Raw genomic sequence first — 19,598 nt, 5'->3', positions numbered from 1 at the left:
TTTTTAGCTGTAGCCCATTATTTTGATCTGTTGAGATCATTTCAGACCTGATGCTAGGCATCTCTCAGCTTCGTTTAATCTACAAACATAAGGCCTTGTTCTCCTCTAAATCTGTAATAAATGTTCTTATTCATCATCTTTCCTTTCCCTTGCCCCTTTCCCCAGCTTTCACCTGAACTGTTGCAGGAACTTGGTATCCATGATCACCCCTTGAAATAAGCCTTCCACGCTGCCTGGGGTGCCTGTTAAAAAACGTGAGGGATTCTTGTACTCTTGTCTTTGCCATTTGTCCCTTGGCCATCACTTGAGATCCCTTTTCCCCACCTGGACAATGTAGTTACATGACTGGTTTTTCCTCTCAAGTCTCACTCCTTCTTCCTCCAGCCCATCCTTTCCAGCTGCCAGACTGGCCAGCTTGGGCCATGCTTTCAGTCATCAACACCCCTGAGTGGCTCCCCTTACTTTGTTTAGTGGGTAAACATTATATCATTTGGCCGCTGCCTCCCCTCTCATGTCATCCCCAAAGCCCCTCATTTTGCATCCTTAACGTGATTTTGCGACTCCTAAAGCAAGACAAGGAACCACTGTTTCTTAGGTTTTTTGTGTGTTTTTTTTTAATCTTTCTGATAGGATAGCTCAAAAATAAAACAGCATGGGACTGCTTACAGACCAATGTGAATTAGATCACTTTTAGAACACAGTCCTGGGATATCTGTTTGATGGTTCTGTTGAACCCAGCAATTGATTTCTTTGCCTCCTTTTGAATCTGTAGAATTGGATATCTAACCTAATAAGGGTGTCACTATTAGAGGAGAGGACTCATGGGGCACATTTTGACTTTTGTCAAGTTCAAGAGTTCATGTAATGTACATGAATAAACTATTATCAGTGAGGATAACGAACAGGAGGGCCTACAGGCATTCTAACATCTGTTCCTGGGTTAAACTTGAATGTGGCACTTTATAGTATATGCATCTTAGCTAGTGATGCCTAACGTTTAGGAAAGGGTTTTAAAGAAAGCTTAGTATCCACACCTGACGTTGAGATAAATGAACCCTTAGGGTTAACATTTGTTGGTGGTGGAGCAGACATGGGAAAATGGACTCTGCCGCCGAGCACATTGTTCACCATGCAGCAACGATTTATAGAAATGGAACAAAAGGCACGGCAGGGACTAGCACCTCTGCATTGATGGCATGTCACTGCTACAGTGGTATTTACTGTTTTCCTTATGTGCCTGTTAACGCAAGGTGGTAAAATGAAGATCAAAGCAAACCTGCCTTTTTCTTTGCCTTTCAAAGGGCCAGTCTTTCTTGGGGCAGGATTTCTTTGTCCAGCAGCCTGCTGGCAGCTCTGCATGTGCTTGAAGATGGCACAGAAGCCATCGGGAAGTAGTACCGTTCTAGGAAACCCTTTAACTTCAAGAATTGGGCCCCAGGGCTTGTTTTGTTCCACGTCAACCTGCACTGGCTTTGTCATTTTCAAACCATAACAGGGTGTGTGTTTTTAAGTTGCTTTAAAATGTGGATTTAGCCGAAACCGGTTTGGCTCAGTGGATAGAGCGTCGGCCTGCGGACTGGGGGGTCCCAGGTTCGATTCCGGCCAGGGGCATGTACCTGGGTTGCGGGCGCATCCCCAGTGGGGCGTGTGCAGGAGGCAGCTGATCGATGTTTCTCTCTCATCGATGTTTCTGGCTCTCTATCTCTCTCCCTTTCTCTCTGTGGAAAATCAATAAAATATATTTTAAAAAAATGTGGATTTAAAAAACTCTTGCTAGAAGTAAATTGCAGTTTAGAGAGATGCATTAGTATTTAAAAGATTCCTGAAATCCAGTAGATTTGAAGACTTATTAATCAACTCCTCTAATGTAGAAACGTGCAGATACATTTTGGCATTTCTGAGTTCCACTGACAAGGCATTAACTTACATGTATCTAGAAATTTAATTTACCAGTGCCTGGCCATTGGATGCAGCAGTAATAATTTCTGTTTTCAACTATGGTCCTCAATGAGTACAAATCAGGCTCTTTCCCATTTCAGTTATGTTTCTGTATAGCTCACTAGGCGTTTAGAAGGGAAAACCTGGGTATGCTTCTCACTGGTTAAGCAGATTTCTCTTTGCAAGAGGATATTTTTGGATTCACTCATGAGCTATGCTGTTTTCCAATTTTATCGTCAGAACATAAGGGCTTAGGAAGCATAAATGTGAGCAGAGCCTGAAGGTATGTGTGTGCACGCATGCCTGTGCCTACATGCATTTAGTCATTTATATAACACTGTGACAGCCAGGCCCCAGTCATGAGCTGATGTCCCCTGCACATCAGCGAGTTTGACTCTGCTCCATATTCACCCACCTCAGGGGTTGGAGCTAGGCCAGAGGTATCAGGTAGCCAGGGTGGATGGACAGACACAAATCATTGTGTACAAGGGAGTGGGGCTGGGGCTCGGGATGGGGTGGGGTGAGGTGGGAACAGCAGTTGTTCAAGGCCTGCCGGCCTGTTTCATTCATAGTGGTGAAAAGTAGTACCATTTCACCTGTGATTGTGAGTACATTTCATGATGATACGGCAAACATTTTTTTCCCTGTATGAAGCCAATCTAGTTGTAAAATCTACCCTTCTGCACTACGCAGTGTCTCATTTCTCTCAAGTTTGTACAAAGTCTTCATTAATACATCATTTCTTATTTTAACAATGTAAACAAAACAATTGCAAAACCCAGTTGACTCTTGAGAGTCTGCAGACACCAGTTCCTACGGGAACTGAATTAAGGTTCTGTATCTGCAGGTGACACGCAAGGCCGGTTGTACCACATCAAACTGAAAACGCTTATTAGTGTTGGGGAGAGTGAAAGAATTTAGAGGAGTATAGCTTTTACTTGTGGGGACACTTAAATTTAACTTACTGTCCCCCTTTCCATATATGCTTTTGTTTTGGGTCAGAGTATAAAAGGGAGCAGACTGTTGCTCCATGCCCCCACCAGGTCAAACCCACAGTGTTCCTGCAATTAACTAAGAGTTAACTCCTATATCCATTAAAGACTGAGTTTGAGTATTTATGAAACTAATCTCAAATGTATTTGTTTGTGTTAAATGAGGTGAAAAATGTGTACTTCATGGGTAAGGGGGAAAATCCTTCCTTTATTATCGTTATTTGATCTTGGACTGTTTGCTTCCCAGTGACTGGTCACAGCTGTGACTGGGACTCTGCCAGCCGGCGCTGGAGTCGGAATTCACAGGGCTGCAGGATGAAAGCACCTCCGCTTCAGAGAAGATGGGCCTGGGTTTAATCCTGACTCAGTGACGTAACTGTGGCTTTAACCCCTTTAAGCCTCAGTTTCCTGATCTGCAGGGCTACTATAACTGACAAAGATGACATATCCAATGCACCTAGCACAGCATCTGACACAAAGTTGAACACATTCCCAGATGATGGGCTATTATTACATTCCTTTATTTGGCCCCACTCTACTTCATGGCTTGTATGATGGTGGCTACTTTTTAAAAATATGTTTTTAATGATTTCAGAGAGGAAGGGAGAGGGGAAAAGAGAAGCATCAGTGATGAGAGAGTCATTGATTGGCTGCCTCTTGCAAGTCCCACACTGGGAGTCGAACTGTGACCTCATGGTTCATAGGTCGACACTCAAACACTGAGCTACGCCGGCTGGGCAATGGTGGCTACTTTTGAGTCTAGGTTAAACCTAGGCCTATCTGCTAAAAGACAGTTTAGCTTCTACATACTTGTGTGTGTGTGTGTGTGTGTGTGTGTGTGTGTGTGTGTGTTTTGCTAGTGTAAATCCTCACCTGATTCTCTGGAATTAGAAGAAAGAAACCAAAGTGGATATGAAAATAATATTGGCCTATGTTTATTGATCATCTGATTAAAAAAATAGTAACCTTTAAAATATCATGTTTAATTCCAAAAAAAAGGATGAGTATCAAACAGAGAATTATGGAATTATTTAACCAATTTGTAACCACTTCATTTCTTTAACAACAAGATCTGGAACACTGAGGCGTAGGCCCTCCCTCTCCCTCCCTGTCCACACCTTGCCCTCGGATCTAGGAATCTAAACTATGGAGGCCACATGCCTGTGCTAAGGAGAAGCCCTGGACGAAGAAGACGGAGACCTACATTTTCATTGCAGACCTCCCGCCAGCTGACATGGATCCGGGAAGGGAATTTTGCTCCGTGAGCCTCGGTTTTCTCACATGTAAAATGACACTGATTCAGGAGCTTTCTCACACCCATTCAGCTCTAAAACTCCATTTATTCTATCGCAAATCTCTACCTCATGCATTAACGTGATTTTAAATAAACTCCATGTCTGAAATGTCCTGCATTTCTCCAAGCCCCCAGAGTTAAACACGTGTTAACTTAATTAAACACCCGTCTTTGAAGGGAAATAATTTTTTTTTTCAAGCATGTATTTGCTAACCATCTAGTACCGTGGTTGGCAAACTGCGGCTTGCGAGCCACATGCGGCTCTTTGGCCCCTTGAGTGTGGCTCTTCCTAAGCCTTAGGAGTACCCTAATTAAGTTAATAACAATGTGCCTACCTATATAGTTTAAGTTTAAAAAATTTGGCTCTCAAAAGAAATTTCAATCGTTGTACTGTTGATATTTGGCTCTGTTGACTAATGAGTTTGCCGACCACTGGTCTAGTACTTTTGTAGCACTGAGGCTGGCAATATGAGTAGATAAAAAATAGAGGTATTCCTAGAAGGAGTTGATAGCTGAACTGGAAACACCTTGAAAATAATTGCACCCAAAGTGGACTAGTTTACAACAAATTTATTATAAAATATCATAAAAGCAGGTGATATTTATTAAGTACTTCTTATTGCTAGTACTACACTAATTTAGTCCTTGCTCTTAATCCGATAAGGTAAATGATATCATCACCCCGACATCACAGAGAAAACCAAGGGACACAACAGGAAAGTGAGTTGTTCACAAAGGATTTAGAGAGGATATTTCACTTGCCCTAGCGCCCTGAGGTCCCCTTCTGGATCTGGAGGTTTAACTATTGAGAAAAAGTGTAAGAGTGGTGTAGGGCGAGAGGATTTGGACTTTCTAAGCAGACTTGAATTTTAGTGAAAGGCAAAAGAAAAGAAAAAAAAGTATTTTCTGAATTTGGCCATTGACATCTTCTATTGTCATTTATTGTAAATTTAACCTCTTTCATACACAGCATAAATTTTAAGCAGCCTAGAACCGAAGAGTTTTAAAATCAGAAAGCTTTTATTTCAGAAGAAAACAATAATCACATGATTGTGTGCTTTGGAGAAAACAGTCCAAAATGGGACTGGAATTGGGTCAAGTGTTGCGAATGGCTCTGCTGGTAGTGACTTTCCCGAAGCCTGTGTGTGTGTGTGGGGGGGGAGGGGGGGGCGCGGGCGGCGGGGGGAGTGGGGGGTGGTTGGGTGAGAGTTTGCTGGATAGAATCCAGGCAGTTGTTTCTCCCTTTGGAGGGTTGTAGTCTCATTTGTATCTACTCGCCTTGTAGAAAGGGTATTCTAAATTGTGATTTGAGAATAGGTAGCTTCTCCTCCTTCCTGTCTTCACTAGAGGGTCTCAGGTGTGGCCAGGCTTGTGTTTATACAGACACTGGGGTTGTAAGAATGTCCGGAAAGTTGGGATATGTTACCCAGTGTGAAGTGAGCTGTGGGGGTACCAGCGTGCCTTCCTTCCTCCAGGGACGGGCAAACATTGTTGCCAGGGAAGAATCTGGCCCCCAGAAGAAGAAAAGGCCTTCCTGCCTTGAGCCCTTTCTCTCTGCTGCTGATTGTGCAAGCAGAACTGCATTCCTCCTCCCAGCCCGCCGCTGCTCAGGGAAGAGGGAGCTGCCCTGCAGACTGGCTGCCTCGCCTCACTCTAACCCTCTGCTGGTGAGTTCCCAGGACCCGCATCCTGGAGGCTGCGGCTTCTCTTCTCTCCGAGGACATGGAGCCGCTCCCAGGCCTCCTTGATTAGGACATGTCAGGGTTGTCAGGGCAACTGCTAATGGCAGTGGATCCTGTTTTCCCCCCGTGCTGTGTGCTGGATATTTTCTCGCGCGGTGTCAGGAAGAAGATTGGGCCAGGGTGCTGCCGCAGGAAGGAGAACCGGGGATCTGAGTGAACAGGTTCGGCAGTGGACGGAGGCATCTGAACCTGCGTGCCTTTCATAGGGCTTTTCTGGAAGGTGTGTGTGTGTGTGTGTGTGTGTGTGTGTGTGTGTGTGTGTAAGAGAGAGCCAGAGCTAGCACATGTGCCTGTGGGGAGTCAGTGGGAGGGGGCTCTTAGAGGGGGGTCGCTGCTAGGTGAGGGGGAACTGCAGGGCCTCAGTTGCCAACTGGCTGGTAGTATCTGTCAGCTGTCTGCACACTGTTTACCCATAGGGGATCTATTACAAGTGCTCAAATGATCGGGCAGCTTAGAAACTAGCAGCTTCCTGGGAGCTGCAATTACATAAGCATATATTTTTAATACAATAATAATTCAAAAACAAGTAGCAGCGGTATGCCTGGATCAGCTACAGCTTTCCGGCAAGAGAGGCTGAAGAAGACCAATGCAAGGCCAATTCCCCTTGGTTTATTCACCATTAATGAGGAAGATGAACAGCAAAAGAATGGAAATTCCAGAAGACCGAAAGGTATGCATTAGCTCTGCCCTTTGGTGGGAGCCAGCCCATTTCCCACGCTGCCGATAGCACATTTTACAAACTGTGTTGGTGGTGCATGCTGTGTGGAGTGTGTGCTTGTGACCTCCTAGCACACTTTGATGGTGTTATTGTACATAGCCTTCCTCTGAGGGCTATGCACGCTTGAAATGGGGAAGAGATTTTAGCAGATTTGGTAGGTTTCAGATCAGCTGCCTTTTGACAGGAGCTACTTTCCTGGCGGAGAGCTTTAATTTGCACATGATCACTTAAACAGTTACCAGGGACTCTGTCCTCCTCAGGGGGAGGAGATAGGAGTTATCAAGTTTGAAATGAACCTCTCCCCACCTTCCTTGGGTACATCAGGTGACTTTTGTTAAATGAGGTGAGTTTTCCCTTGAAAGGGATGAGTTAGATCAAGTGACCTAGGACTGCAGCCTTTCCATGGGCAGAAGGTCACGCTGTTATTTCCTTTTCTAGTCTGAAATGCCAAGAGCTCGAAGAGAAGGAAAACAAACAAGGAGCGCTACTGTAGGGGGCAAAGCCAGGGGACAGGGAGGGGACCATGAGGTTTGATCACTTCTGATAGTTACTTTGCTCCTGAACAGGAAGGAGAGGCCTGCTTCTTGTGCTATTTTTTGTGTGTTTGTTTCCATAATGATGAAATGCAGCAGCAGCTTGCCTGCTTCTCAAGGCTTGGGTACTGCCTCATCTTTGGCTTCGTCTCAGACCCATCCAGGCTATGCACCACCAAGGCTGTAAATGTCAGAGGTGGCAACATCATGCATTTTTGAAGAAGGGCTCTAAGTCTTGCATGTTAAGTTTTCCAGTATCCTTGCAGTCCCCTTCCCTGAAAATATATAAGCTGTTCTCTTAAGTGAATACATATGCTTTGTTGTTTCTATGTGCTGATTAAATTTTAGCTTGCATTCAAATTGTTCTGTCACACAGAGATATCAAATTTTCCTCTGTGTGGTACATGGCAGCAAGTAAATATTTAAGCAATGATAGAATGAGTGTTTAAATAGAATGCATTGTCTGAAGACTACTGGCTTTCTTTTTCCTGGCTCTTGACAGAATCTTAGTTTGCTTTTATTAAATATAATTGAAACTCTCTACTTTAAATCCAAGAGTATATTTTTTCTTCATTTTAAAAAATGTATATAAGGAAAGTTTTAATCAGTAGAAATCTTAGTACCGTAGTTGATTTTTGCTTTACTGTCAGGCATAGCTTCTATCCAAGGACCAAATGACCCTAGGAATCTAATGATACTATTATGAATGGAAGGTGATTTAACCGATTCTTTTATTTGCACAGGAATTAGACAGTTGAGCCAGAGTGTGCTCTGGATGAAAACACAGTACTTTACAGTGTGAGTAGCAAATCATTTGGCCTTCTGGCAATAGCAGTGTTCACTTTCAAGTCCAGCTCTGTCCATCAGTAGAACAGTGATGGAAATATTCTGTGTAGGTACTGTTCATAATGAAAACCACTAGCACATGTGGCTAGGAACACTTGAAATAAAGCTACTACAACTGAAAGAAAGTGATTTTTAAATTTTAATTAAGTTTAGTTGATTTCAACTTAAATAGTCACATGTGCCTATTAGACAACATAGCTCTAGTCTGTAGAGCTGTGGCCCTCTGAATTTGCATACTCTGCTATGTCCATCCTTAATTGTTTCCTGGTGTCAGATACAGTAGAGTCCTGAGGTGAAGGTGCTTAAGGGCGTCACGGACCAGGTAGTCTCTTTCCTGCAAGGGACCACAGTAACCTGGATTTAGAGACAATTTCTTTCCCTTCTTTAAAGAGACACTTTCCTTGTTCCTTTTCCACTTAAATGTTATTGCCTGCTCTGAAGAGTGTTCTTACCAGTCACCAGTTAGTTGCCTATACCATCTTTTACAACTTTTAATGTACTTCTGTTTTCTTAATTATTATTTCCAAAGCATCACAGCAAAATGATACACAGGTTATCTCCCATGCGCGACTGTTAAACCTTCAGAAGCTTTGTTTTCTGCCCACTCCCTGGTCTAATCAGCCAACCATGTCCAAACCAGGTTTTTGTGCTTGGTATGTTTGTTCTGTCATTACTAGGAATAACGATGCCTGCTCTCTCAATTCAGTAAGCTAAATGCTCTGTCCAGGATTGCCTGGGGTAAGGACAAGTAGCATCTTTCTAGGTACTCTCCTGTCGGTAGGAATGAACATGCCGATGACCATCTGGATTTCCATTAATGGCTTTAAAATGACCTGATGGGGTGAGACAGGAGTTTGGTGAGCTGGTAGACTGGATCGATTCTTGAAGGAGAGATTTCTCTCCCATGTAATCGATAGAAATGTAAATGTTTTACCTGCCTTGCTATTACTGACTACGACATTTAGAGAACAATAGAGAGTGAGTTGGGCTTATGCTGTGGTTCTTATGCCTCAGAACCCAAGCCTCCGAGTAATGCTGACCTTCGGACCAGCTTAGGAGAGACTAGGCACTGCAGTGCCTAAATACCCTTGGATGCATTTGGAGACACACCTGTCTTATGGTGAATTTTGCTGAGTACAGTGTGATGATTAAGTAACAAGACATTTTTCCTCCCTAACCCACATCTGTTAAATGCTCACTCTGTGCTGATGACTCTGCCGGGGCATGTGGCAGCGATGCAGAGATAATTGGCATGGTTTCTGCTCTCAGAATGTTCAACTGCCTAGTGGAGGAGGACAAGTATGTACAAAGAATGCGAGAATAGAAATGAAGTCAGGGAAGGGCTGATAGTGTAATGAAATTGTCTATGCACACATTCGCTCCTTCTCTAGACTAAGTCTCTTATAGGCCAGGACTATTCGAGTACTCTTTCTAAGTACCTGGTAGAGTGCATGGGACATTATTGAATATAGGTAAATTTAACATTCAAACGTAATTTTCACAGGCTCTGAAGGTCTTTCTCACATAGAAATTATAAGAAATGTTGATAATAATAGATTGGTCCTCCCAAGGTAGCTACTCTGAAGGAGACAGTACTATGTTTGGATGTGTCTGATACATTAATCGTATTACTCTCTGCCGCACTGCACTTATCTAATAGTATACCAGGGATTCTACTGTGTTCTGTGTCTTCCATCATACTATTTATCCTTTCCTTTGGGGGGAAAATGAAGGTGTATGTTTACAAGGTGTTATCAATTGACTATTAATATCTAAGTTAATGCCTTCTGTCCCTTTGGCTAGCTAACTGCAGGTTGGATTGTAAAGGAATAAAATTTCTCCTTGAAATCAGGACACAGTACTCCTGAGAAACTGTTCTCCTCCCCCACCCCCGCCCTTTTTGTTAAAATGTGTATTTATGGAGCCTGCAGTGGCTTCTCTTATTTTGGCGTGTCCGCTGAAAAGGTAGAATTTCTGCCAGTTAAGGTTTCCGAATGAAATATAATCTACCATTTACCATTTATGTTCCTATTGAATAGGTGATGATCTAGCAACTGAAATGTCCTCTTTGTAAATCATGAATCTTTTGCTTTTCAAAGAGGAGTGTTGTGTCAAGAAGTGTGAATGCCACTCTAGAATTATTATCACACACTTCCTTGTTTCTTTTCCTCTTTTGTCCTGTAAGACTTGGGCTGTTGTCTGTTCCCACTGTCCTTGTTTGTGCCACTTTAGTCCCAGGCAAAAGGTTTTAGCACTAGAACTTTACAGCTAATGAGGCAAAAGTATAGTTTAGAAAAACAGTAATATCTAAGATCCCTATTATGAGAAGGAAATCTTAAGGTCAAATTGATTGATATAACTTGTATTTGCTAAAGAGACTCTATATATAATGTTTTGTTCAAAGCATTTATATGAAAATAGGGGATGTCAAGAACATGGATCATAATATCTAATTTATGGCTGGTACTCAGTGGATTCTCTATAAATATCTGTTGAATGAGTATAACTGTCTCCCAGGCATTCTGTATTAAGAAGTGGAAATTACCATACATATCACCGTGTCCAAGAGGAAGAGGATTTAACCTGTACATAACCAATGTCCCTTCCCGACAGGGGGCCTATGTGACTGGATCCTGAGGTACCATATGTAATGGAATTTGCTTGCTAGGTAAAACTAAAAGGCTTAAAAATTGTGTGCTATTTTAAGAGCTGTAATTGATGGGGCTAACACAGCTGATTGTTCCAACCATAGGAACTAAACACAAGTATTTGGTGAGAATCTCCCAGCCGATAAATCTTAGGCATTATTTTTTTGAAGGTTAAATGGAGTATCCATTTCCACTAATATCAGCTTGTCTCCAGGAGCAACTTCAAATTTAATTCATTGTTACCTAAGATTGTACAGGTGATTTTTCAGTACCTCGATATTGTCTTTTGCAGAAACTAATACCTTTATAGCAACAAAGGTAATTTTATTGAGAGAGTCCATCTTAATTCTCAGATCTTCAAGGCATTTAAAAAGAGCCCAGGTTGTGTTGGACACTCTCTGTGTCAGGTTTATGTTCTAGACTTGCCAAGTTCAAAAGGCAAGACACACCCCATTATAGCTCAGCTCCAGATGCAAAGGCCCAGAGCATATCACAGATGGACATGGACACTGTTTGAAATACTTAGCAGAACACCACTGAATATTTTTGCTGACTGTATAATGAAAGTTCTATTTTTAGGCTGTCTTCCCAGCAATGATTTTGTTAGTGAGGGAATTCTAATAGATTCTGTCTAGATTCCAAAGAATTTACCATGCCAGGTCCATTGTGGAGGTGGAGTGTGAAATGAGAATGGAGCCTAGAAGTATAAACCAAGGAAAATTCTTTTCACAGTTTTGATCTTGAATATATATGGCTCTCAGGGCTAGATTCATCCTTAATTAAGGTGCTGGCCTAATAAAATAGTAGCAAGATAGTCAGTGGAACCTGCCATCCTGAAATCATCAATGGGAGTAACAGTATGGAGGCTGCCACATCTATACTCATAGGATTACTTTCAAGGTCAGGAATCAAGTGCATTTGTCAAGGGGTGACTTGGAAGAGGGGTGAAGTGTTAGAATCTCTGCAGGCCCCTTTTAAAACAAGCTAAGCACACAATTTAAGTACAGTGGGGCCTTGACTCACGAGTTTAATTCGTTTCATGATGGAGCTCGTAACTCAAATTACTCGTATGTCAAATCAAAAAGTGAACGAGTGAGACACATGATGCTGGGCTGATGTTGTGGCGCTCACTGTGACGTTCGCTGCGCCAACTAGCGGTGGGGTATCTGAAGCTGGCTCGTAACCCGAATTTTAGCTCGAAACTCAAAGCAAAAAATCGGCCGAGAGACGGATCGTATCTCGAAAAATTCGTTAGTCGGGACACTCGTTAAGTCCAGGCCCCACTGTAAAAGAGCAGCTTCAAAAGATGTTTCCTCCTTACAAACTGTTGCCTCTGATTCCCTTTACTATAGACTTAGAGAAATTCAGGACCTGCCACTGTCAGGGATGCCAGTTCATATGATGGGGACAGTTTAATGAGGTTAACTAGTAGTGAGTGGCCACAGTTGAGATTTGCCAATGTTTATTAGAAATTCAGACTGAGTCGGGATGAGAGACTGTTCGATGTGACAGAAAAAGCACTGCCTATGGAAATAGGCATGTTCCTGTTGTTAACCTTTCTGAGCCTCAGGTTCTCAGCTGTCAAATGAGATGAATAAAATCACACTCACAGGTGGTGGTGAGGATTAAAGATAATATATAATAGCACATTCTGGAAAATAATGGGGGCTCATTCAATGATAGTTTTTAAAATGGTAATTTGTAATCCAATGTCCCGTATTTTCTGATCACTTCTGCCGACATATTCTTTTTGTCTGTTCCAGCCTCTTAATCAGTCTCTTTTCTGTGGAGATACCTTCTATGGTCTGAGCTCCTACCTTTTACCTTAACTTGCTTGTGAGTGAAAATTTCCAGGAAGGCTTCCTGATCTCTCAGGCCTGTGCAGTCCCTTCCCGACAAGGGGCCTATGTGACTGGATCCTTGTCCTGTGTTCATTCATGCGGGTCAGCTGTACTAGATGACAGGTAGATACTCATTGCTATGCCCTGTAGTTTAGTCGTGTGAAGTGAAGGAAATAAATTACACTATGTCAGATCACCTCACTTTTTATTTTAAATGCGATTAAAGGAGTGGGCCTTGTATTTCTTGAGATTAATGTTGGCTGCCTGGTCTGACTTAAGGAAAATAGCCATGGTTCTCAGCTGTTGGAAACCCAGCAAAAGGAATATTTTTTACTTTTTTTAAAAAATATATTTTTATTGATTTCAGAGAGGAAAGGAGAGGGAGAGATAGAAACATCAGTGAGAATCATTGGTCAGCTGCTTCCTGCATACCCTGCCAGGGGATCAAGGTTGCAACTCAGGCATGTGCCGTTGGCCGGAATTGAACCTGGGACCCTTCAGTCTGCAGGCTGATGCTCTATCCACTGAACCAAACTGGCTAGGGCAATATTTTTTACTTTATGTTTTGTACTTTTTGTGTTGTTTTTTGCCTGTGTGTGTGTGTGTGTGTGTGTGTGTGTGTGTTTGAACTGCTTGATGGAAATGACCTAGGCTTGTGGGCAGGTTTCACCAGTGACTCAGGTTGTAGGCGCTCACATTTGGGGTTGCCAGCTATTTTTAGCACCAGGACTTCCTGTTCTACTTTTTCCCTGTTTTGTTTCTGTAGTCTCTTTTCTTTCACCAGTCAGGGCACAGTTGGTGGAAGCGCCTTAGTGGATGACATACACTGCTGCTGTAAAGCACAGGTGCAGGTGCGAGTGCACCTTTGTATCTGAGGCAGGGCTCCACCTTCTACCTAGTAATCACTCAGCTTCTCCCTGCGCATCACCGTGCCTGGTCAGCTTTGCTTGTCCTTCCCTTTAAGTGTCATTTCCTGACCTGACTGTCCCAGGTCAGGCTAGGTCCCATCTTCTAGGCTCTCCTAGGATCATGAACTTGTCCTTTCTTGCTCCAACCAAACTGTAGATTAAGCATTTGTTTGAGTAGTTGTATGTCTGTCTTCCCAACTAGACTAAGCTCTGAGAGGGCAGTGTGACTATTTCCTTCTCACCGTGTCCCTAGCCCATAATACATGGTGGAGGCTTCCTAAATATTGTTACTTGACTGACAAGAGATAACTCACTGGCACTGCCAGCCCAAGAAAATGAGAGAACAAAGCTGTTCAGGCCTTAGAACATTCTAGGGTCCAGGACTTTGGTCTGAATCTGGGAAAGACCTGAAGATACCAGATCAGTCATCATCCTGCCTGGTGATGGGACAACGACTTTTGTATCAAAGACTTTGCCCACAGTGTTCATGCAGAGATGGCACGTTGATAGTTTTCTGCTAGGACGTTATGTCTGCAATTCTTCAGTGGCTTACTTTGCCAAATTCCAGGCCAGACCATTGCAGAAGCACTTTCTACCATCTTTCTTTGAACTGCTGGAGTTCATTATGAAATGTTTATTTTGGGTTTTTGGTATATACTCATTATGGCCACATATTATAAGCATTTACCTCCCTTTGAACAACTGAAATTCAGTATCATGACTTTATATAAAGCATAAGTTGTAAGCCAGTGGGAATTTTTATGAGAGACAAATCCTCGCTGACTGAAACTCTGGGTCCCAGAGCTCTTTGACAAGTGTCTCCCACTCCACCCGGTCCTTTGTGGACTAGGAAACATCTGGGAGCAAGAACGGAGCTGCTGTGAACTTGGCAGTCCCACGTATTCCTAGTCAGGTTCCCTCGGTTCCCCACCCATTCCCGTGCATCTCATTAAGCCACCTGCAGAAATTCCCTTTCATGCCTCTCTTTTATAATACTGTCTCTGCATCAGCCTTTTTTCAAGGCCCAGAAAAACAGGTTCTTTTTAGATAGACAGTTCCTGGTGCAGACCTTTCAGCCAGCAGTGTGGAAAGATGCAGAGACTCCAGGATTCAAAACCTCAGCATTCTGGGCCCCTTTTGGCTTCTTTCAGGAATCACATTTCTTTTTTATGTGTTTGTTACCTGATTCTTCTGACACTGCAGTTGTGAGTCCTTTTCCTAATTCTTACTTGGAGGTGTTCATTATAGCACCCCTTTGTCCATCTTGTAGTTTAAAATACTATTACATTAGCATTAGCATTCCTTATGAATGGAGCTCCTAATTGGCCACTTGGGACAAGACTTCCGATCATCAGTCAACTTTACAACATTTTCTCACAATCCATGTGACTTCAAAATCATCTTTACTCCACTGCCACAAGTTGCAGTGACATTGACATTTACTTTGGTGCTACATGGCCTCATTTCGACTTCATTTAGCCAGCCAGCCAGCAGTGTAGGTCTCTGTTGGGACTTGTTACCACCACTCCACCTACATTATCATGAACTCCGAAATCCCCCGAGGCACCTACAAACTTCAGATGAAGCCAACACTGATTTTTGTGTCCACCTCATGTTGACAATGTGCTAGGTATTACCAGATATGTGAACTCAGCCTCCTACCTGCACCATGGTCTCACAGCTCCTGAACCCTTCATGCTCTGCATGAACCCTAGGCTAGTGAACCCTCTGTGTTCTCACTGGTATTAGTATCCTTCCAATTCACTTGTCCTTTCTTTTCAAGCCTGGAACTCATGGATGGCCATTTCAACAATGCACTTGGAATGATGCCTGGGCCTTCCTTGCAGGCTCTGAGTATTCCCACATGACCTCTTCTTTCTTCTTTAGGGCTGCAACGTGTTATTGTGAGCGTACTTGCATCTGTTCCACTGTCTTGTTATCCGGCCCCCAGACAAACCCTTACTTGCTGCTGCTGGCCAGTTGTTTTAGTCAGATCACATTGCAGCTGGTGTTCGCCCCATGTCTCATTCACTCTACCTCGCTCTTCTAGCATTTTCTGACACTTTGCTATAAATATTGAGGATGTATTAATTTAGCTTATAGGTCAGTGATGGCGAACCGGTGACACGCAAACTCATTTTTTTGGTTGATTTTTCTTTGTTAAATGGCATTTAAATATATAAAATAAATATCAAAAATATAAGTCTTTGTTTAACTATGGTTGCAAATATCAAAAAATTTCTATATGTGACACGGCACCAGAGTTAAGTTAGGGTTTTTCAAAATGCTGACACGCCGAGCTCAAAAGGTTCGCCATCACTGTTCTAGGTCATAGTTTACTTGCTTGAACAGAGGGAGAAAATAAGTAGAAAGATATATTGCCTGTATTATTCTAAGTAAAACTCAATGATAGAAAAGAGAAGAACTGTTTTCATTTATTGTCATTTTGGAGAAGGAAGAGGGTAAGATTTTAAGTGACTATTGGCACCAACATTGGATTTACCTAAATCCCAGTGCCAAAGGGTGATTACAGTTATGTGGATAGTGACATGCGGTGAAGCATTATAGGTAAGAGAAACGTAAATTGAATGCTCCAGGCCACATCTGAGAATGTCTTGATCATTTCTTGTGGATCGTTACTACTGTAGATGCTTCATGAGTGAGTTAATATCATTACTGGTCTATATCTTACTACTTTGAAAGAATAAGGTTAAAGAATGAGGCCATACTACATTCCGGTGATGCATTACAAAGCAAAGTTGTAATTCAGGACTCTGGTGTTTCTTGAATTCCTTTCTTCTGAATTCCTTTTTTAGTCATTACAGTGGAGGCCCACTTAGTCATTCCCTTTGTCCTAGATTTGGTTCTTCCAAGATTAAGGTCTCTTTAATGATTCTAGGTAATAGGAATTGTTTTTTCCTGAATATGTGGCTATTTCCATTTTCTTCTAGCATATTTTATCTTAAAACTTTACTGTGATGTTTTAGCTGGAAAGTTAAAACAGAAAGGAAAAAAAGAAGCCATCTTGGTTTATGATTGATGGTTCATCCCCGACAAGCCTGTAGCATTTAGCATTATCTGCTTCCTCCCTTGTGGCCCTGACACTTAGAGTTCATTCTTCTAAGATGGTGATTGACAAAGAGCCTGCATCCCTGTGTGAAGCCATAATAAATATACTGGATCAATATATAGCTTAGAACAATTAGGATGGCAGAATGTGTTGGTGCCAAAATTCAGAATGCTTGATCTCTGATACATTAACAGATTGAGAAAAATCAATTTCCTTTTCCTGGTGCTTATGAAGATCTCCTACATAGAATCACAGTAATACTTCAGGATGTCTAATGATGTGACAGGTCTTTGATGGTGTAGTCCAACTCGTGAAAACCAAGTTTTCTGACTGGTAAAATGAGCAAGTCAGGTTTTAATGTAATAGAAGTATCTCTGAAATTTAAAATCGAGGATTATATGTCAAAGTAAATGTTGCATTGAGACCACTTGCATCTGAGCAGCATTGTCATGGTCTCCTGGAGGCAATGTGGTGGAGGAATTAATAACTTGGATTCTGGAGCCCGTTTTACCACCTCCTAACTGTATGCTTCAGGCAAGGCACTAAATAATTCTGTCTGCTGCTTCATTTATAAGCCAGGGATAATAGCAACACCTATTAACAACAGGGTTGTGAAGCATTAGGTGGAACTATGTGAAATGTGCTGTAACTGTACTTGGCACTAACAAGCTAACATGTAAATGTAGTGAAGGTTATTTGGAAAATTTTATTTCGATGGCTTTTTTCTAAGAGTTCTTAAAAAACCATTTCTGCTGAGACTTCTAAATTTTAGAACACTTGAAACAAGTTAAAAGAAAGTTGTACCTGCTCAATAAGGATCAATTAAATAAAGGTTATGTTTCTTCCACATTTACTTTTTATAACATGAAAATAATCTCAGATGCCTAGTGATTGTATGGCTATAGTAAATATTTTTATTGAAGCTCATTATCCTTGACAATTACTTTCATAATAGCATTGTGAGCCAAACAGCACTTTTATATCAGCCACACAAAAATGAAGACACTCAAGTGTGTTTGAAATTATAATGTATTATTATGTTCTTAAGGCAATATTCAGGCAGATACTACTTTATGGCTTGATAACCCAACTCATTTTCACCTTAAACATTATTGTAAGGTTAAATAATTTTTTTAGTCTACTGTTTTATCTTTCATTTTGGCCTTTATTTTTTATTATTAAATTTATTGTGGTATCATTGGTTAATAAAATTATGTAGGTTTTAGGTGTACAATTCTATGATACATTATCTGTGTATTGCACTGTCTGCCCACCACCCAAAATCAAATCTTCTTCCATCACCATATATTTGACCTCCTTTTTCCTTTTTGATCCTACCCCTCCCCTTTCCTCTGGTAACTATTATACTGTTGTCTGTGTTTATGAGTTTTTGTTGTTTGTTTTTCTTGTTTGTTCATTTGTTCTTTCAGTTTTATATCCCACATATAAGTGAAATCACATGGTTCTTGACGTTTTTTGTCTGACATATTTCACGTAATCATGATGTTCTCAAGATCGATCCATGTTGTCGCAAATGATTGTATTTCATCTTTTCTTATGGATGAGTAGTACTCCATTGTGTATCTATCACCACATCTTCTTTATCCAATCACCTATTGAAGGACACTTCAGTTGTTTCCATTTGTTGGCTACTGTGAATAATGTTGAATAAATATAGGGGTGCATGTATCTTTGTGAATAAATGTTTTCAAATTACTTTTGGGTAGATGTACCCCCCAAATTTGAAAACATATGCACAGAATAAATATGCACCCCTATGTTAGAAAAACAGACACAGATCAATGAAACAAAATTGAGAGCCCAGAATTAAACTCACATGTATATGGGCAAGTAATTTTCAACAAAGGAGCCAAAAACATACATTGGAGAAAAGAAAGCCTCTTTAATAAATGTGCTTGGAAAATTGGAAAGCCACATGCAAAAGAATGAAACTAGACTACAGTTTGTCTCCATATACAAAAATTAACATTTTGACCTTTAAATGGGAGTTGTAATTTATAATATTTTGAAAATCATTATTTTAAGAAAAACCATAAAAAAGCAGAGAAGCTAATAAAATAAATATCCATATACCTGGGACCTAGACCATTTAAAATATTTAAATGCTTGGTATTAAATATATATATATAATATTTATGGGAAATGTAAATAAAATATTATAGCTGACGGCATAGTTTACTATGTATCCTTCCAGAGTCTTGTCTCCTTCCGTTCCTGCCTCCCTTTTTTCTTCTCAGGGAGATTAACATGCACTCTTCCTGCCTGTTCCTGAACTTTTACTGTATATATATATCTCCCTATAAATAATATCATTTGTGTGTTTAAATTGATATAAGTTATATCATATTAATGTATCAATTTACTATTTTGTACTTTTCTCCTCGCTTAAGTTTTGAAATAAATACCTATCAAAAGTGATCAATATAGTTTTAACTAATGTCCAAAATTCTGCAATGTGAGTTTACCATAGTTTAATTCTTTAATATGACTTTACTGCAGTTGACTTACTATTCCCCAACTGATGGACAGAGACGTTGATAAGTGTCGTTTTGTTTTGCCTTGTTGCTGCTACAGATTGTGCTGCATTAACCATTTATAGATTTCTCCTTGGGCATTTGTGCAGGTTTCTCTGTATATTTCTAGAAGTGGTATATGCACTTTAACAGGCCAAATTGCTTTCCAAAATAGTTTATCAGCATAGTCCCCCTTATATTATACGAGGGTCCACCTTTCCCCATATCCTAGACCGGATTTAGTAAGACTTAGATTTTTGCCAGTTAGGTTGGTATGAAATGACATTTGGCTTTAATGAGTAAAATTGGACACTGGCTAAAGTAGATTTTTTAAAAATAATGGGAACACCAGCATTGTTTATGTGTTTTTCCCCTTGGAAGAGGGCAGGGAAACTACTGCATCAGCATTCTGGTTTAAAGCTCATTGTTCTTGGCAGGGATGTTGAGTCACTGGGAAGAGAAACAGATGGTACCTCCACCGTGCAGAACCGGAGGGAGCGCAGTGATCATCTCCACTGACAGGGCGCCGGGGCA

General features: G+C 41.3%; 1 protein-coding gene across 11 annotated transcripts in view; it reads left to right on the top strand.

Annotated features, from left to right (window-relative positions):
- Positions 1-19,598, top strand: part of MAP7 (microtubule associated protein 7) — a 140,257-nt gene that overhangs the window by 9,782 nt on the left and 110,877 nt on the right. For 3 of the 11 annotated variants that reach the window (XR_004968682.1, XM_036316021.1, XM_036316029.1), the window contains exon 1: positions 6,329-6,636. The exons of 2 other annotated variants lie outside the window; for them this stretch is intronic. Coding sequence is in view for 7 of the 9 variants with exons in the window: in XM_036316021.1 (XP_036171914.1) it covers positions 6,504-6,636 (133 nt within the window). In the remaining 2 variants the exon portion in view is untranslated. Of the gene's footprint in view, positions 1-6,326; positions 6,637-19,598 lie in introns of those variants that run through there. 6 more of the 11 variants (XR_004968683.1, XM_036316030.1, XM_036316028.1 and 3 more) reach the window with 4 other exon arrangements.

This window comes from Myotis myotis, unplaced genomic scaffold (assembly GCF_014108235.1).
Source record: "Myotis myotis isolate mMyoMyo1 unplaced genomic scaffold, mMyoMyo1.p scaffold_m19_p_7, whole genome shotgun sequence".
NCBI classification, from domain to species: domain Eukaryota; kingdom Metazoa; phylum Chordata; class Mammalia; order Chiroptera; family Vespertilionidae; genus Myotis; species Myotis myotis.
This window is presented reverse-complemented; position numbering and strand designations above follow the sequence as displayed.